This window comes from Patella vulgata, chromosome 3 (assembly GCF_932274485.2).
Source record: "Patella vulgata chromosome 3, xgPatVulg1.2, whole genome shotgun sequence".
In the NCBI taxonomy this organism is placed as follows: Eukaryota; Metazoa; Mollusca; class Gastropoda; family Patellidae; genus Patella; species Patella vulgata.
This window is the reverse complement of record NC_065881.2, coordinates 65426421-65442230: the sequence shown is the minus strand read 5'-3', so window position 1 is coordinate 65442230 and position 15810 is coordinate 65426421. Positions and strand designations below refer to the sequence as shown.

General features: G+C 31.9%; 1 protein-coding gene across 8 annotated transcripts in view; it reads left to right on the top strand.

The window, feature by feature from the left end:
• Positions 1–13846, top strand: part of LOC126814370 (rhotekin-2) — a 49643-nt gene extending 35797 nt beyond the window's left edge. For 7 of the 8 annotated variants that reach the window (XM_050539457.2, XM_050539466.2, XM_050539460.2 and 4 more), the window contains 11 exons: positions 1402–1595; positions 3430–3533; positions 4921–5041; positions 7832–7991; positions 8201–8232; positions 9108–9205; positions 9581–9687; positions 9879–10010; positions 10528–10693; positions 11199–11309; positions 11723–13846. In XM_050539457.2, the coding sequence (XP_050395414.1) occupies positions 1402–1595; positions 3430–3533; positions 4921–5041; positions 7832–7991; positions 8201–8232; positions 9108–9205; positions 9581–9687; positions 9879–10010; positions 10528–10693; positions 11199–11309; positions 11723–11856 (1359 nt within the window). In that variant the 3' untranslated portion in view covers positions 11857–13846. The remainder of the gene's footprint in view (positions 1–1401; positions 1596–3429; positions 3534–4920; positions 5042–7831; positions 7992–8200; positions 8233–9107; positions 9206–9580; positions 9688–9878; positions 10011–10527; positions 10694–11198; positions 11310–11722) is intronic. The other variant, XM_050539458.2, reaches the window with a different exon arrangement.
• Positions 13847–15810: the final 1964 nt, after the last annotated feature.

Genomic DNA, 15810 nt, shown 5'->3' with positions numbered 1-15810 from the left:
GGTTGAAATATAGTCAGTTGTGCAACTTTTTTTTTTTTTAGTGAAAATGATACTTTTTTTGTTTTTTAATGCTATAGTGATCGCAAGACAATTTTTGCTAATTGCTTAAAGAATAAATGAATTAGAATTCAATATTGGTCCATTTCAATCAATAGTGAAAATATGGGGTCCTAATAGACTAAGCAGGCGCAAACAACTGTTGTTCTATTTGGACTGTTTATGAATTAAAATAATCATTTTATATACATGTACATTCATATTACATTAATATATATGCTTTCAGACCCATTGCCGACTTTTCGTCTATTTTAAAGTTCTTAAGAATAGGGGCATATATATCCTTTAAGATTTGGTCTTGATTAACATCTTAGTCTATATTACATTTTGAATTTAAATAATCGATTGATAGTTATTAATGCGTTTTAAAATTTAATTTCAAGTGTAGAAATAATTGATTTAAATTGTGTTCTATCTGAATCTCTTGAAGATTTAAGTATTTTCATAGGAGGTTGTATTATATATCACAAGTATCGTGATTTATATAACAGGAACTTGATGAATTATTTTATCTACTTAATGACTCTCCTTCAATTCCTGTTACTTATTTTACAAGTGTTTTATATTTAAGTGGGCACCATATAAATAAAAAAAAAACACGGGAAAACATATATTATAATGAAAAATTTGATATAAGAGCAAAATAGATGTTGCATTTGTCTATTGAACTTTTAGTAATCATTTTTTTAATCGGAGTTTGAAGCAGTTGTTTTAAAAAGTATTAGTATGATGTATTTTTGTGTATTTATTGCCCATAATCTTAATCTTATAAATCGTAAGTCAGTTTATTTCCCCTTAAACTGGGATATTTTAGTCATGATATCGACAAGTTATCAAAACTTGAAATTTATTTTTTCATATTTGATTAGAAAGATTGACAATCATAATACTAACATATACAGATACACCAGAACTGATTTTCCTGAAAATTTGAAGTGAATTATCTAATTTACTTGCAATGATCTGTACTTTGTAAAAAATTTGAATGTGAATAGTGTTGATTAATTGCATCCTTGACATTTCTAATTGTGCCTAGAAGAACACATTTAATTCCTAAAAATATCATATTATTTTTCTATCAGGTCCAGTGATTATTCCCATCATAGTTCCTCCTTGTTAGCGGTATAGCACGGATACGGAGGACCTGGTGGATTTTACGATAGACTGAGGTCCTGTGTACAAATTGGCATGCACGTAAAAAGAACCGTTGACATTTCGAATTTAAAATAAGAGTAGGTTGTAGTGCCACTTTCAGTACAAAACTCCCTCATAGCCCATTGTATGGCATATGCCCATCTTCATATGTCGACTTATTTATTACATGTATTTTGTTATATTTTTCAGGATCATGATTTACAACAAAAGATTGATCATGAAATCAAGATGCGAGAAGGAACAGCCAAACTATTGGCAGCATCGAAACATCCAAACCAAATGTTGGAAGCCGCTAAAAACCTCTTATCTTCAAACACAAGAATTATTTCCTACATGACAGAATTACAGAAACGTAAAACAGCCGAAGTAATGGGCAAAAATATGTAAGTTAACAGTGCATTTATACTCTCACATTTCACATGCATCCATTCCATGTTACACTTAAAGATACATTATGGGAGATTTTAATAGAGAGTTGGCCATTCTTGCTATAACAGTTTAAAAGTAGATGATGAAAGAAAAATATATTGAAAATTTCAGTCAAATTACTTTATTCTGAACATAGTTATCATCGTTGTAATATTTGACTAGAAATGGTAGTGAAATGTGCCTTCACCTTAGCCGATCGTTTGACTGACAGGCGTTAACTCCACCTACGTATCTCGATTATCAAGTAAAGTTTTCAATGGCCTGCGGAAACGCTGTACAGCGGCCTCGCTAAGTACACTCTATCATTTAGCCTCGATCTAACTGACGTATTCTCATCAGGATGCGCCATATTTGAATTAATTAATAAGTGAAATCCTATTTAAATCCGAGCTGTAGCCGAGCCATCTGTGGGTCTACAGAGTTGATTTTGGGCTTGTTGTTTAAATAAAGATCTAATTTATAATTTCTATAACATCTGAAGCCTAAATTAAGACTTGCAATAATCAGATTTTGCTCTTGCATAATGTATGTTTAAGTGATCTAAACATCATCCATATACAGCTGTGTTAAAACATTTCCAATTTCAAAAAACATCTTTTATAAATAGCAATTTATTGTAAAATATAGAATCTGCTTTCATATACATATTGTTAGAAAAAACTGAGTTAAAATTAGACTGTTGCCCTTTGGCTTGATTGAATCCTACATTTACAGTGTAAATGATTTTTTCATACTACTTGATTTGCTACCAAAATAATTTCTGCCAAGTTTATTTATTTGGTCTATATTTGATTTCTGCTGTTAAGTAAAAGTTTATTGCCAACTGGTTCAATTTGCACCAAAATGTGTTGTATCTCAAGTCGGCAGTCAGTCACCACCCATGTAGTACCTCTAGGCCATCATGGGAGTGTTTATTTAAATAAATATGATGGATTTCTGATCTACTCTCACTATCCAATTTCTAACAGGAAACCTGTAAATTAGAGAATAGATATTTTGATGTTTTCCAGATGTTCTACAGATCTCATGTTTTCTGATAAACAGATCTGAACTATTAGAGACCTTTTGTCTCTGCATGTCTTAATACAAAGATTATTAACTGATGAACTTCACATAACATCTGTTTTACATGTTATTTTTTAATTAAAGTTAAAGGGGCAAGACGAAATTTCTCACCATAAATGAAAAAAAAGTACTGGAATCAAATTCAAAAATGTATAAACTAGCCCATTTACCTTCTCTTAAAGCATTGTGCCAAATCAAAGCATCTTTACGTTTCACTGATAAAAATTTTCTCCTTCCATTGATTGCACATATCGTTACATGTATAGAAATAATATTAGTCTCACGATGACCTGGTAAAATGTCAACAAGATGTTAAACCTCATTCTATTAACCTATTTTCAATGTTGATGTTTTCAATCTAATATTCACAAATATGCCATTTGAACTACGTATTATTGTAAAAATTTGTTTGATACCTTTTCTATTATATTGATTTGTAAGGTTTTAGGAAAAAAATTATATGTTTTCAAGTGTTCTGTACCCTTTTTTTTAAAGATACTTACGCTTTAGCCGGCAATGGCTTTTTTAAAAGCTAGTAGTGAAAAACATATCTATTGATAAATTTGATTTTCTTTATCTTTTTAAAGTATATTTAACTTGCCAAATTTTATCACTAGTATCTTCTTAATGCAGACTTTTGCTGCCAGCTTTTTGAAAATACTGACTTGTGAAAATATTTTATGAGTTGAAATGTTAGTATATATAAGTATTTTTATATTACAGGGCTGTAGAGGGTAATCAGTTACCATGTAGAGCTACTGTTAGTTTATCAGATTTAAGAATACCTCTCATGTGGAAAGATACTGATCACTTTAAAAACAAAGGAGGTAAGTAAATAACGTGCCAACAAATATCAGCAATATTTATTTATCTATTCTTATAGTATGTGCAGGAGAACTGCACTACACACAAAACACACAAGATAAACCGTGTGAATTAGTCCTGGGGCCAACTTAGCCCCCACTGTGCTGTACAGTCTCGGGCCTGTAATAATACAGGCTTCACTCAAAATGGAACCAAAAAAAAAATGATTTACAAGAAAGACGTAATTCGCCAGATCTTGATCAAAAAGAAATTTGATAGTCCATGAAAACCAGCAAAATTACTACTATACTAATTATGAAGTGAATGCCTTTAATCTAGCAATTCTAAGAAAGTGTAATCCTATTTGTAAGAAATACTGGACTGAAGGCTGCTATTTTTGGTCTACATAAAGAGTTGAAATTGAAGCTGATAGTCTTGATTAGTCTGGTCAAAGTCTATTATTTCTTGGAAATCAATAAATTTTGCTACTTTACAACTATACCAGAATCCCTAGACAATGATGTCGGTACCAACATGATATAGTGTTAATTTCCTCATTTGTCGTGAATACAGCACCCACCAAATTATTTCATACATAACTCTGGGATTTCTTGTAGTTGAACTGTCAGAGCACTGGACATGCAACTAGAATTTCCCAGGATTCAAATCTTGACATGGGCTGAAAGAACCTTAAGGATTTTTTCAAGCCCAACCGCCTCCTTTTAGAGGTGGTGCCTGAGAAACTGTCAAAGGAAGATGGATAGGAAACAACCTGTGACAAAATGAAGAACTCATGACAGTTGAAAATCAATGAAGAGTAGATGACAATACCCGGGCAAAATTCTCCTACATCGCATTGCACACATAACTATAGAATTAAGAAATGAAAATTACCATCTTGTCTCAATATGAGTGACCGCAGTATTGAGTTGACAATACCACATTGAAATTCAACTATCTTCAAGAAAATCAATGTAATCAGTTTATTATTAAAAATAATCTTAGATTAACGCTCGCTATTATTAAGATTCCAAGTAATAACTTAACTATGATAATGAAATTTGCATATCCATGTTAAATGCCTTGAAAGAAGACAAAACAACAATTTATGTTTCGAAAAATTATGTGGAAGTTAGCTTATTTACTAAAATTAAATTTTGACTTACTGTGTTGACATAAGCTCTATATACATCTATAGATGTTAAATTTTCAATGAATACATATTATCACCCCACAAAACAAATCAATATATATACAATCCAATAAAATTGACATTTAAGTTTTTACCAAGCTCAGAGAGAACTAACAATTTTAACGATATGGTATAATTGCAATTACTTTTTTGCCAACACACAAAGATTGCCACATAACTATTTCTCACAAAAAGTATTTTTGTATTGTTATTTACAGATTATAGAAGATATGCTGTGTTTTGTTTATTGAAGATAGGTACAGAGATATATGATACATCTATGATAAGTAATGTTGATCGAAGTATGACAGATATTACATTTGATGATATCATTGTATTGTAAGTATATATATAGCATTGTATAATCCTGTCTCCGTTATAAACAAAATGGTCTTATAATAACCATTTAGGTTAAAGCCAACAGTTTTTCTCATCAACTACTTAATAATTATATAATCATAGTATACCTCCCCTCTAGGCCACCCATAGGACCTTTAGAAATAATAACAGTACATTTATAGAGAACTTGAAATCAGAGATAATGTTCTTCCTGTATGTCAGTAAATAGCTATGCATACTACAGACATCAACAAATAAAAATAAGACATGCAAACAAAATTCCGAAACTTGAAGATAATTTGTTCATGCGGGTAAACCACATACACCACAAAGAAATGACATACTATTACAGTTATAAATTTTAACTGTAAGGACATTTATTCACATGACTGAACCACCGGTATGATGAAGATGTCATTTACAGGCTGAAAATTATCTTGGGAGTCCTAAAATTCTTACAGTTGCAAATGGAAACACTTCAGCTATTACGTGCCAAGCTTTTGTGAATCTTAATCCAGCTCTGACTTATGTAATCAGTTTTGCGAGGAGTGTATTCATTACCTACAATGGTGTGTTTCATCTTAAAGAAAAAAAAGAGAAAAATATTTTAAGATTTTACTGTGGCAGATCATCTATATAGAGTGTCACATCCGGCTTCTGAATACTAGTGCATTCTGTGAAATCCGTCAGTTTCATGTCCCGATTTATTTCCTTATTACTTCAACCAAAAGTGTTTTTGTACACCCACATTGAAATGTGGTCGTATATTGTTGTCGCCCCCGTCCGTCCGTCCGGCGTCCACAAACATGTATATAGCTCTATAGGCTAAAGTTAATATCCGATTGACTTTAAATTTATACACAGTGTTTAAGGTCACGAGACAAAGAAGCCTAATGATTTTCAGCGATTTTTGATAATTACTGCCAGAGTTATGACCCTTGATCACTTCAAAAAATCTTGTAGATGCTCTAGAGGTCAAAGTTAATATCCGATTGACTTTAAATTTATACACAGTGTTTAAGGTCATGAGACGAAGAAGCCTATTGATTTTCAGCGATTTCTGATAATTACTGCCAGAGTTATGGCCCTTGATCACTTTGAAAAATCTTGTGGAAGCTCTAGGGGCTAAAGTTAATATCCAATTGACTTTAAATTTTTACACAGTGTTTAAGGACATGAGACGAAGAAGCCTATTGATTTTCAGTGATTTCCAATAATTACTGCCAGAGTTATGACCCTTGATCACTTTGAAAAATCTTGTTAGAACCTTGTGAACCCTCAAACGACGAAAATTATAATGTCATCTGTATTAAATTCCCCTAATTACCTACAAAAGAATAAATATGTGACAACCCTTGTCGACTGCTCGGACAATTTAGCTGCTGTGGGCGTATCTTTTATTGCCTGGCAACCTATCTTTGAGTAATTTGTATTCTGAATATTACGAATTATGACATAAGTCAGCGGTCATGTCCAACGATTTGCATTGAATTAACATTGTATAATCCGGCCTTCAATCTGTCAGTGTTCACCTAGAAAAGATTTACAAGCAATCACCAATCATTATCTGTGAGATTAATACTCATGTCAGTCTTTGTTGAATACCTTGATATCAACATGATGACACACAAGTGGTTTCAATATCAAAGCCTTTAAGACTTCGGCACAACTCGGCCTTCTATGAATATAGGGTACCCCAGTCTGCTGAAGTTTGTCGAAGTAACCTTTAAATGAAATGAAATGAAATGGGGTTTAACGTCCTACTGTTCTGCTCCTAACCTGGGCTAATGAAGACGGGCATACGCCATACAGTGTGCTATGAGGGAAATTTTGCCCGGGCAGCGGCGCTACGGCCTACTCTTATATCGAATTCCAACTGCTAAGGGATCTTTTACATGCACGCCAATGTGTACACAGGACCTCGGTTTTTCGTCCCATCCGAATGACTAGACAGCTGTCCTTGTCAGGCCCTCCATCCTGCATCACTGACAAGGGGAAACCACGCGGGAAAATCCGAATGAACTTTCTCGGCCAATGCAGGGATCGAACACCCGACCTCCAGGCTAGCGAGCCAGCGTCTTACCCACTTAGCCACGTGATCCCTCAAAGGAACCATTAAATATAGGGGCGAGGGTGTTAATGTTGATCTCGATACCGTTGAAGAATTCAGCATGCGTATTCTGTCTATTTAGTATTATTGAAGGGTATTCTCCTGAAAACACTTTGAATTGTGATGAAACCATTTTTTTTGGAGCATTACCCAACCGATCACTGTGAGAAAAAAATGTGACGTAAATATTACATTTTTGCCATCAAATACATACAACCGAAGAAGATTTTACTTGCGGTATTCGAAGGTACAATAATCTGACATATTTAAACAATCCTGTGTAATGTCGGATGTAACGATCCTGTGCGATGTCGGATGTGACACAGTCCACTGTACTGATCTAAAAATAAAATCATAAGCATTATGCCCGTCTTCATTAGCCCAGGTTAGGAGCAGAACAGTAGGACGTTAAACCCCATTTCATTTCATTTCATAAGCATTATGAATGTTTAGAAAATATTTAATGTAATTAAGATTAAATATTCACAATGTTTGTGAGGCTCAGTAATTAGAAATGAACAATGTATTCTTTTGATGGGTTATCTTTCAGTAATAATATTCCACATGATTTTGATGTTTTATTTCTCAGTAATAATATTCACTAATAATATATCACATGATTTTGATGCTTTATTTTTCAGTAATAATATTCCACATGATTTTGATGTTTTATTTTTCAGTAATAATATTCCACATGATTTTGATTGTAAAGTAGAAGTTTTTTGTCACAAATTACACGAAGATCTTTCCATGGCTAACACACCAAAGAAATTACGGAAAAAAATAAACGATCTCTCAGGTTCAGTTGGAAGAAGTGTTGGAAAACGTCTTTCGGGTTTGGTAAGTGCATAGAACTATTTATTATTGCAGGTTCGATCAGCTCTTGTCATGGTATTATTTTTAGTACACAATGTACATATAGGTGTTGCTTTGTGTTCTTTCTTCTCATTTGATAACAATATACTCCAGTATTTTCATTATGGCAACAGAATTTTAGTTTATTGGGTGAAACAATATCGTGGTTAAAATTTTATTCTTTTGTTTTGCAGAATGATGCAGATATTATTGGAAATATGGTTTTGTAAGTGTTTTAGTATTTGTTTTTACTTGTAATTATCATTTTTATACACCCACATTGAAATGTGGTTGTATATTGTTGTCGCCCCTGGTCGGCGTCCAAAATTGCTTGTGGAGGCTCTAGAGGATAAAATTAATATCCGATTGACTAAATTTATACACAGTGTTTAAGGTCATCAGATGAAGAAGCATAATGATTTTCAACGATTTCGGATAATTACTGCCAGAGTTATAACCCTTGATCACTTTGTAAAATCTTGTGGACGCCCTAGAGGCTAAAGTTAATATCTGATTGACTTTAAATTTATACAAAGTGTTTAAGGTCAACAGACGAAGAATCCTATTGATTTTCAACGATTTCCGATAATTACTGCCAGAGTTATAGTCCTTGATCACTTTGTAAAATCTTGTGGACGCCCTAGAGGCTAAAGTTAAGTTTAAGGTCTTTAGACGAACAAGTATATTGATTTTCAATGATTTTTGATAACTTGAAAAGATAAATCCATGATATTAAATGTTTCGTGTACTAAACATTAGTATGGACCAAACAAATTCAAATGATTTTCTGATAATTACTTAATGAGTTGTTACTCTTAATCAGATTTTAGTGTAGTATAAATGTTTCATTACCGACAAAAGTAATAATGTGCGACCACTTTTATTGACTGCCTGGATGATTTAGCTGCAGTGGGCATATGTTTCTTTGCCTGGCAACCTATCTTTATTAATGACACTTGTTAAGGTTTACATCTTACCATATTTGTTCTTTCTTCATTTTCCAATTTGCACATTTTTGCTCACATTATATCAACATAACTGGATATGTTTTAAGTTAGACTGGTTTTGCAATTTCTCTTGAAAGTTGATTTTTTTTTTCAGAGGACCGAAGTTTGAAATGGTGGCCAAAGGTAGTTTGTCTCTAACAGATGTAGATGATTCAGTTCGAACATTTGATTTAACACTTGAAACAACATCAGGTAGAAAACTTGTTCCATATAATAATAATCAGCTGTTATAACATTTTCCTTGAAAGTATATCATTACTATCTTTAAAAATAGACAAAAGGAGTCATCTTATAGATTGCTATATTTGAACTATCTCCTGTCATAATGAATGATAATAGGAAGCATTTTTAAATAATAAGTGGTATTAGTACTGTACTAGAATGAAACCTGGTTTAGTGTTCATTCATGTCTATTTGAAGAATTTGATTGAAATCAAGATTTGTGGTCTAAGGGGAGACAACTCTAGAAGGGATAACTCTTTGGAACTGTTGGTCATTTTTCTTGACATTTATTTACTGATTACATGAAATTAATATATTAATCATGATGTTGTTTATATTTTACAGATGGTACTATACATGAGCTTCCATTATTTGGACATTATTGTTGTAGATTAGCGGCCTTACCTCTTTGTTTAGTTGAACCTACAGTTACTGGCTTTTTAAACTTACAGGTATATTTATAATTATTATTATTGTCTCAATTTTAAATTGTTAAATTTTTATTGAACATGAAATGAAAAAAACCTATATATCAAATTCTCTTGAAAAGATAGAATATACTTCAAATTAGAAATCATATATGGTGCATAAAATGTATTGTATATTATAATTAAAAAATTTAAATGTGTATTGTATATTATAGCAGGATGGTGAAGATGATGTATCTAAATGGAAGCGATATTGGTGTGTTCTAAAAAATCTACAACTAGCTTGTTGGTCATCACCAAATGACGTAGAAGTTACTCAACCTTTAGTTGCAATACCAGTCACAAAGGTCAGTCTCTGATCAGTTAGAATATGCATGTCTCCTCTAGTAGAACATAAAGTATGAAATGATAAATAAGCGATGAAAGTATTGCCCAACTTAACCCTCAAAACAGACAGTAATCAGGTGTGATTAATCAAGGGTATTAATAACATACCAATTGTTTCCTTATCTGTTATTTGTTCATCCGCTTCCACCTAGGGTGATATTGCAGACATATTTATTTGTAGGAAACTTGGAAGAGGAGCCAAATGATAGGCTCATCTTGCATAGGTGGGAAAGTGATTAGGAGGCCTATTCGATTCCATTTCCTTTGTGGCTTGCATAGGAGGTCTATTCGATTCCATTTCCTTTATGCCTTTTAAGAGGTAGCGTCCAAGGTGGGTTTCATCCAAAATCGTTGCTCCCGGTACAGCTTCATTAATGCCTTTATGGTCGCCTTAATTTCATAATCCATTAATTCTAGGTCTTAAAATCTGTAGTTGACTAAGACTGATTGTTATTGGAGTATATTTTGTTATTTTAGAGTACACAGATCTGTGATGCTGATCCTACAACCAGTCAAAGATCTCATACATTCCATATAAAAACAACAGATATACATGGTATAACTCAACATACATTAGCAGCTGATTCTAAAGATGATTTAAGTCAATGGTGGGATGGCTTTCAACAACATTTACTTGACCAAGGTATACACATAGCGTTGTAGCGTTAAATAATTTAAAAGTCTTCATTTTCTACATGCAACTAGTATATATATGTAACGTTATATTAATCAAATTTAGTGTTCTTTACAAAGCGATTGAGAACCAACCATTGATTGTTGATTGGATTGTTAAATACTTTCCAAGGCCACTCATGTTTTTAATAATCTAGCTTTTTCTAGTTGTAAAAAATTTTTCCTATTGAAATTGGAGCGTACGTCTCTAATTACAGTATGTTGTTATTTTGCTAACAAAGATTGTTTTCATATTTTGAGCCTTGTTTTGAATGCTATAAAATATGTTTAATCAAAGGGGCACAAACATTGTACAAAATACATGGTTCAAAAGGACAATAAAACTTGGATGCAACTTTTGGAAATTGACAAAATGTTTGAATTAAATTAGATTTTATTGTTGGAGTTTGACATTGTAAATCGTAAATTATTTCTTGCACAATGATAATTAATATTATATTATTTTAATTTTTCAGCACTTTGGAAACATGCAGTAGAATATCCTATGGATGTTAAACAGTCTTCCGTACGAAGATCATCTGTGTTTCAACGGAAAAGCTCAATATATGATGATACTCCATTAATAGGTGGGTTTTAATTTCAGTATATTTAATTCATTGATCTGACATTTGTAATCTAAATAGAAAACTGAATCAACATATATTATTTTTCATAAAAGAACTCTTTGAAATGAAGATATAACTGTTTAGTTTCTAGTGTAACATGAGTTGGAAGGATTTTCAATAAATTATTTTTTTTCCTGAGGAATGATATAGGTATTTATATACAAAATGATAGATCCTTAAATGTATATCCATCGGAACTGTCACAGACCAATAAATACTCCATTTGATCCTAGACTTTGAGGTGGTCTTTCATTAGTTCATTTGAGAATTTACTGTCAACTCTAGTTTCATTTTATTTTTAAACACACACTACAATTTGGTTGTTTAAGCTCAAAGAAGGATAATAATTCTTATTTCTTTTTTGTTTTTAACAGAACCACCAAAAAGAAGTAGCTTGGTTGATTTAAAAGTTGAAGATGATCAATTAAATAAGATGTTACATACATTAATGGGAGAACAGAAAGAAATACGAGGAAGTGGAACGTTTCGTCAGAATTCAACAAGCTAGTCCTTTATTATAGTGTAATATATAATTCATTTCTGTGTATGTACTGTATATAGCGATCATGTGATTTTATCTGCATAGTATGTAGATTAATGTGAATGCATCTGATTTAAATAATCATGTTGTTATTAATTATTATTTTGCTGAATAATAATGGAATTTATGCTTTAATTTAAAGTTATAGTGCATTTTGATAATGATAGCATTTAAGACTCACATAGCATTTAAAACAATTAGTATCGTGTTTGACTATCGCATGATGCTATTTCTAATTGATTCTGTAACCTGTGTGCTATATAGACTGACATCAATGGTGAATTGGAAATGACATTTTGTTTTGTAGGATGAAATTTAAAAATGAGATAAAAATGAAATGTGCTATATTAATTTTTGTACATAATATTCAAAATCTTTTGTTAAGTAGGATCAAACTATAGAACAAATGATATGAAGATTACTTTTTGAATTTTCAATTTAAGTTTTTAACCTTTACTCTTGACTGTTTTAACATGCAAAATAATTGTTTCTAGATGACTGTCTTTGTCTTTTAAGGATAGTATTAAATTTGACAATTTAGAGGATTTCTTTAATTTGACTAGATTTCTGTAAAATATGTGTATTTTTAAAAGGAATACTGTAGATATGTAAAATATTCAGATTTGATTTAGGACGTAAGTTAATATTGGTTCTTGTTGAATTTTTGAAAAAAGTTATATATGTATGTTATAAAAATAAAAATGAAATAAATACTGGTATCAACTGTTAAAACTGCTCACAATCTTAACATTCAATCTTAATACATTTTATACATCATTTTTTTAAACCTTTTGTTTGGTTAGAAATTTGATTTTTTTTTTAAAAACAGATTATTGTGCCAATAATTTTATCCACATTGTATTTGTATCCGATCATTGTTATCAGACGTAAAATACTGTAATACATTTTATTGTTGATGTTATCTTTTATGTGGAATAATCTTCATGAATTATTATTTAAAATATGTATTGTACTACCAGGTTAAACACAAGTTTTAAATTACATGTATATTGAATTTTATGATATATAAAACCAATAAGAAATCGGATATATTTACAAATTCTTTTTCTATTGCTTAAACCTGATAACAATTATCAATGGCTCACTTTATACAATAATAATCATGTTTGTAAACTTAGCTAGAGGAGTATTACTAAACTATATCAAACTGTTTAAAATTGAACTATTTGATTATAAAATTGATGTTTACATTAATCATATTTATTGAGATTGTAACCTAAAATATTCCAAGGTTATCTATATAATGGCAACCATGTTTAATGACCTGTATTGTCCATAAAAATAACATTGTTCACGTTAAACCTTTGTCACAATTTTATGTACAAAATGTTTAAATGTTAATTATTCCTATGTCATATGCCATATACTCAAGCATCATCTAAAGGCTTAATTTCCATTTTTCCATTTCTTACATTAAATTCTTACATTTCTTGAATTAAATTGTCTCAGGTACAAAACCTTGCCAATTTTAATCATGCTACTGTTTATTTGTCCAGTGGAAACTTTGGTTTTATTGAAATTAATTAGTAAAATTTTTGTGGATTTACTTTTTTTTACTTATTTTGGAAATTGATATTTTAATGAAATGTGCTGCCAAGATATATTTGAGGGTATTTTCTTTTTATATTTTGCACTCTTCATTACTGGAATGTACTCAGAGACTAAATTCAGAAAAGGAACTATTCAAATGACCAGTGCATAATTGAGAATAGATCTGTTTAATGACAGGTTCAAATGCAACCAAGTTTCTCTCTCCCTTATGTTAAAAATATAAAATCATATTTGGATATTTCTTTGTTTCTATTTATTTGATATTACGGTTATTGTTTTGCTAGATTTTGTAAGAAACAAGTTCTGTTAATATGTCTGCCAAATCATTGATTATTAGTCAATCTTTATTGTTTATTATTTTGACAATAAAACCAGCTGAAAGTATGAAAAATTGTCTTGTTTTTTACTGGAATTCTTTATATGATTTGAATATCTCCTCTATTATCTGTGAAATAAAGAATCTGGACCAAGTGATGTATTCCCCGTCACATTCTAGACTTCTACACTTAAAATGTTAAATGAAATGAAATGGGGTTTAACATCCTACGTTTCTGCACCAACTCGGCTCATGAAGATGACCATACGCCATGCAGTGTACTATGAAGGAATTTTTGCCTACTCATATTTTGAATTCCAACTGCCAAATGATGTTTTATGTGTATGCCAACATGTACACGGGACCTCATGTTTTTTCTGTCCTATCGGGGGGTGGGTGTTGGATGGCCGAATGGTTAGCACGTGTGCGCTGTATCATAAGGTCTGTCATTGAGTCAACGTGACAAGGAGTAGGGTCACCTGTCCAACCTTGTGGGTTTTCTCCGGGTCCTCCAGTTTCCTCCCACTGCTAAAGACCCCTACGCACAAGTGAATTATTGAAATAAAATTTAACCATGTGTTAGTCGCGAAATGACCTAGTTTGTGTTGAGTGGACTTAAACCCCATTTCTCTCTCTCTCTATCTTTCTATCTTTCTGTCCCATCAGATCAACTAGACCTTGTTTCTTGCCACATGAAATGTTACCTACAATTTATGGGGGCCATCTTTCTGTTCTACAATTATTTGGCGTGATAATCACTGAAGTGCAAAACAGAAGTCTGTAGCTGCTAGACTAAGCAGAAAATGCCTATGATTGATTGGTCAAGGCTTTGATAGTAGTGGAACTATACATCAACTTTCATAACAGTGAGTCAATTAGAATCGGAGATATCATATCATAAAGCATGAACCAATTAAAATGCTTACTAGTATCTATGCTTAGCCTTAGCCAAAAATGGTAATCATCAAACTCGGTCAAGACTTATCTAATGAAAATCTACACTAAGTTTGAACATTGTACCTCAATTCGAATTAGTACCAAAAAGTATGATGGACAAACTGACAAACAGATTTTAATAAGGTTAAACAAAGATTCAAATTTGATTATAAGTGTAAATCACAAATGTTTATGTGTGGTTTAATGGTCAAGGACGAGATATTAAGTAACATATTGATATTGCATGAGGACGATAGTGGTTTCAATGAAATCATCACGCAATTCCAATATTTCATCTAGTATAAATAATGTATGATTGGCACATTACCCATAGTATTATTTGAAATAATAGTATGCCAACATCAAAGGGTGACATCTGTATTTTAAAACTCATTATTGATACATTTCCTATCCAACAGTAGAAGTTTACAAACAATAGTATTTAAAGCACTAAGTGTAAGAATTTATGAGCTGTCAAAATTTATTGTCAAAAATGTGTAAGCCTAACGTAACACAGTTTCAACTTAAACAAGATAAGTGGGTAAGACGCTGGCTCGATAGCCTGGAGGTTGGGTGTTCGATCCCTGCATTGGCCGACAAAGTTCATCCAGATTTTCCGGAGTGGTTCCCCCATGTCAGTGATGCAGGACAGAGGGCCTGACAAGAGCAGCTGTCTAGTCATTCGGATAGGATGAAAAACCGAGGTCCTGTGTACACATTGGTGTGTACGTAAAAGATCCCTTGACAGTTGGAATTCGATATAAGAGTAGGCTGTAGTGCAGTTGTCCGGGCAAAGTTTCCCCACATAGCACACTGTATGGTGTATGCCCGTCTTCATTAGCCCAGTTCGGAGCAGAACAGTAGGATTTAAACCCCATTTCATTTCACCCATCGAAAAATATGAGACAATATGTGTGAGACATTGTATTGTGTATTACAATTACTAAACCCACTTCCACACCGCTGAATATACAACTGCTAGGTATATACGTTCTAAACCGAAACAAGAAGTTGGAATAAAAAGAGAAAAAAAATTAATTACAACTAATAAACGGATCGGGTATATTTTAAAGATATCAAGCTATTAAAAAAATCTA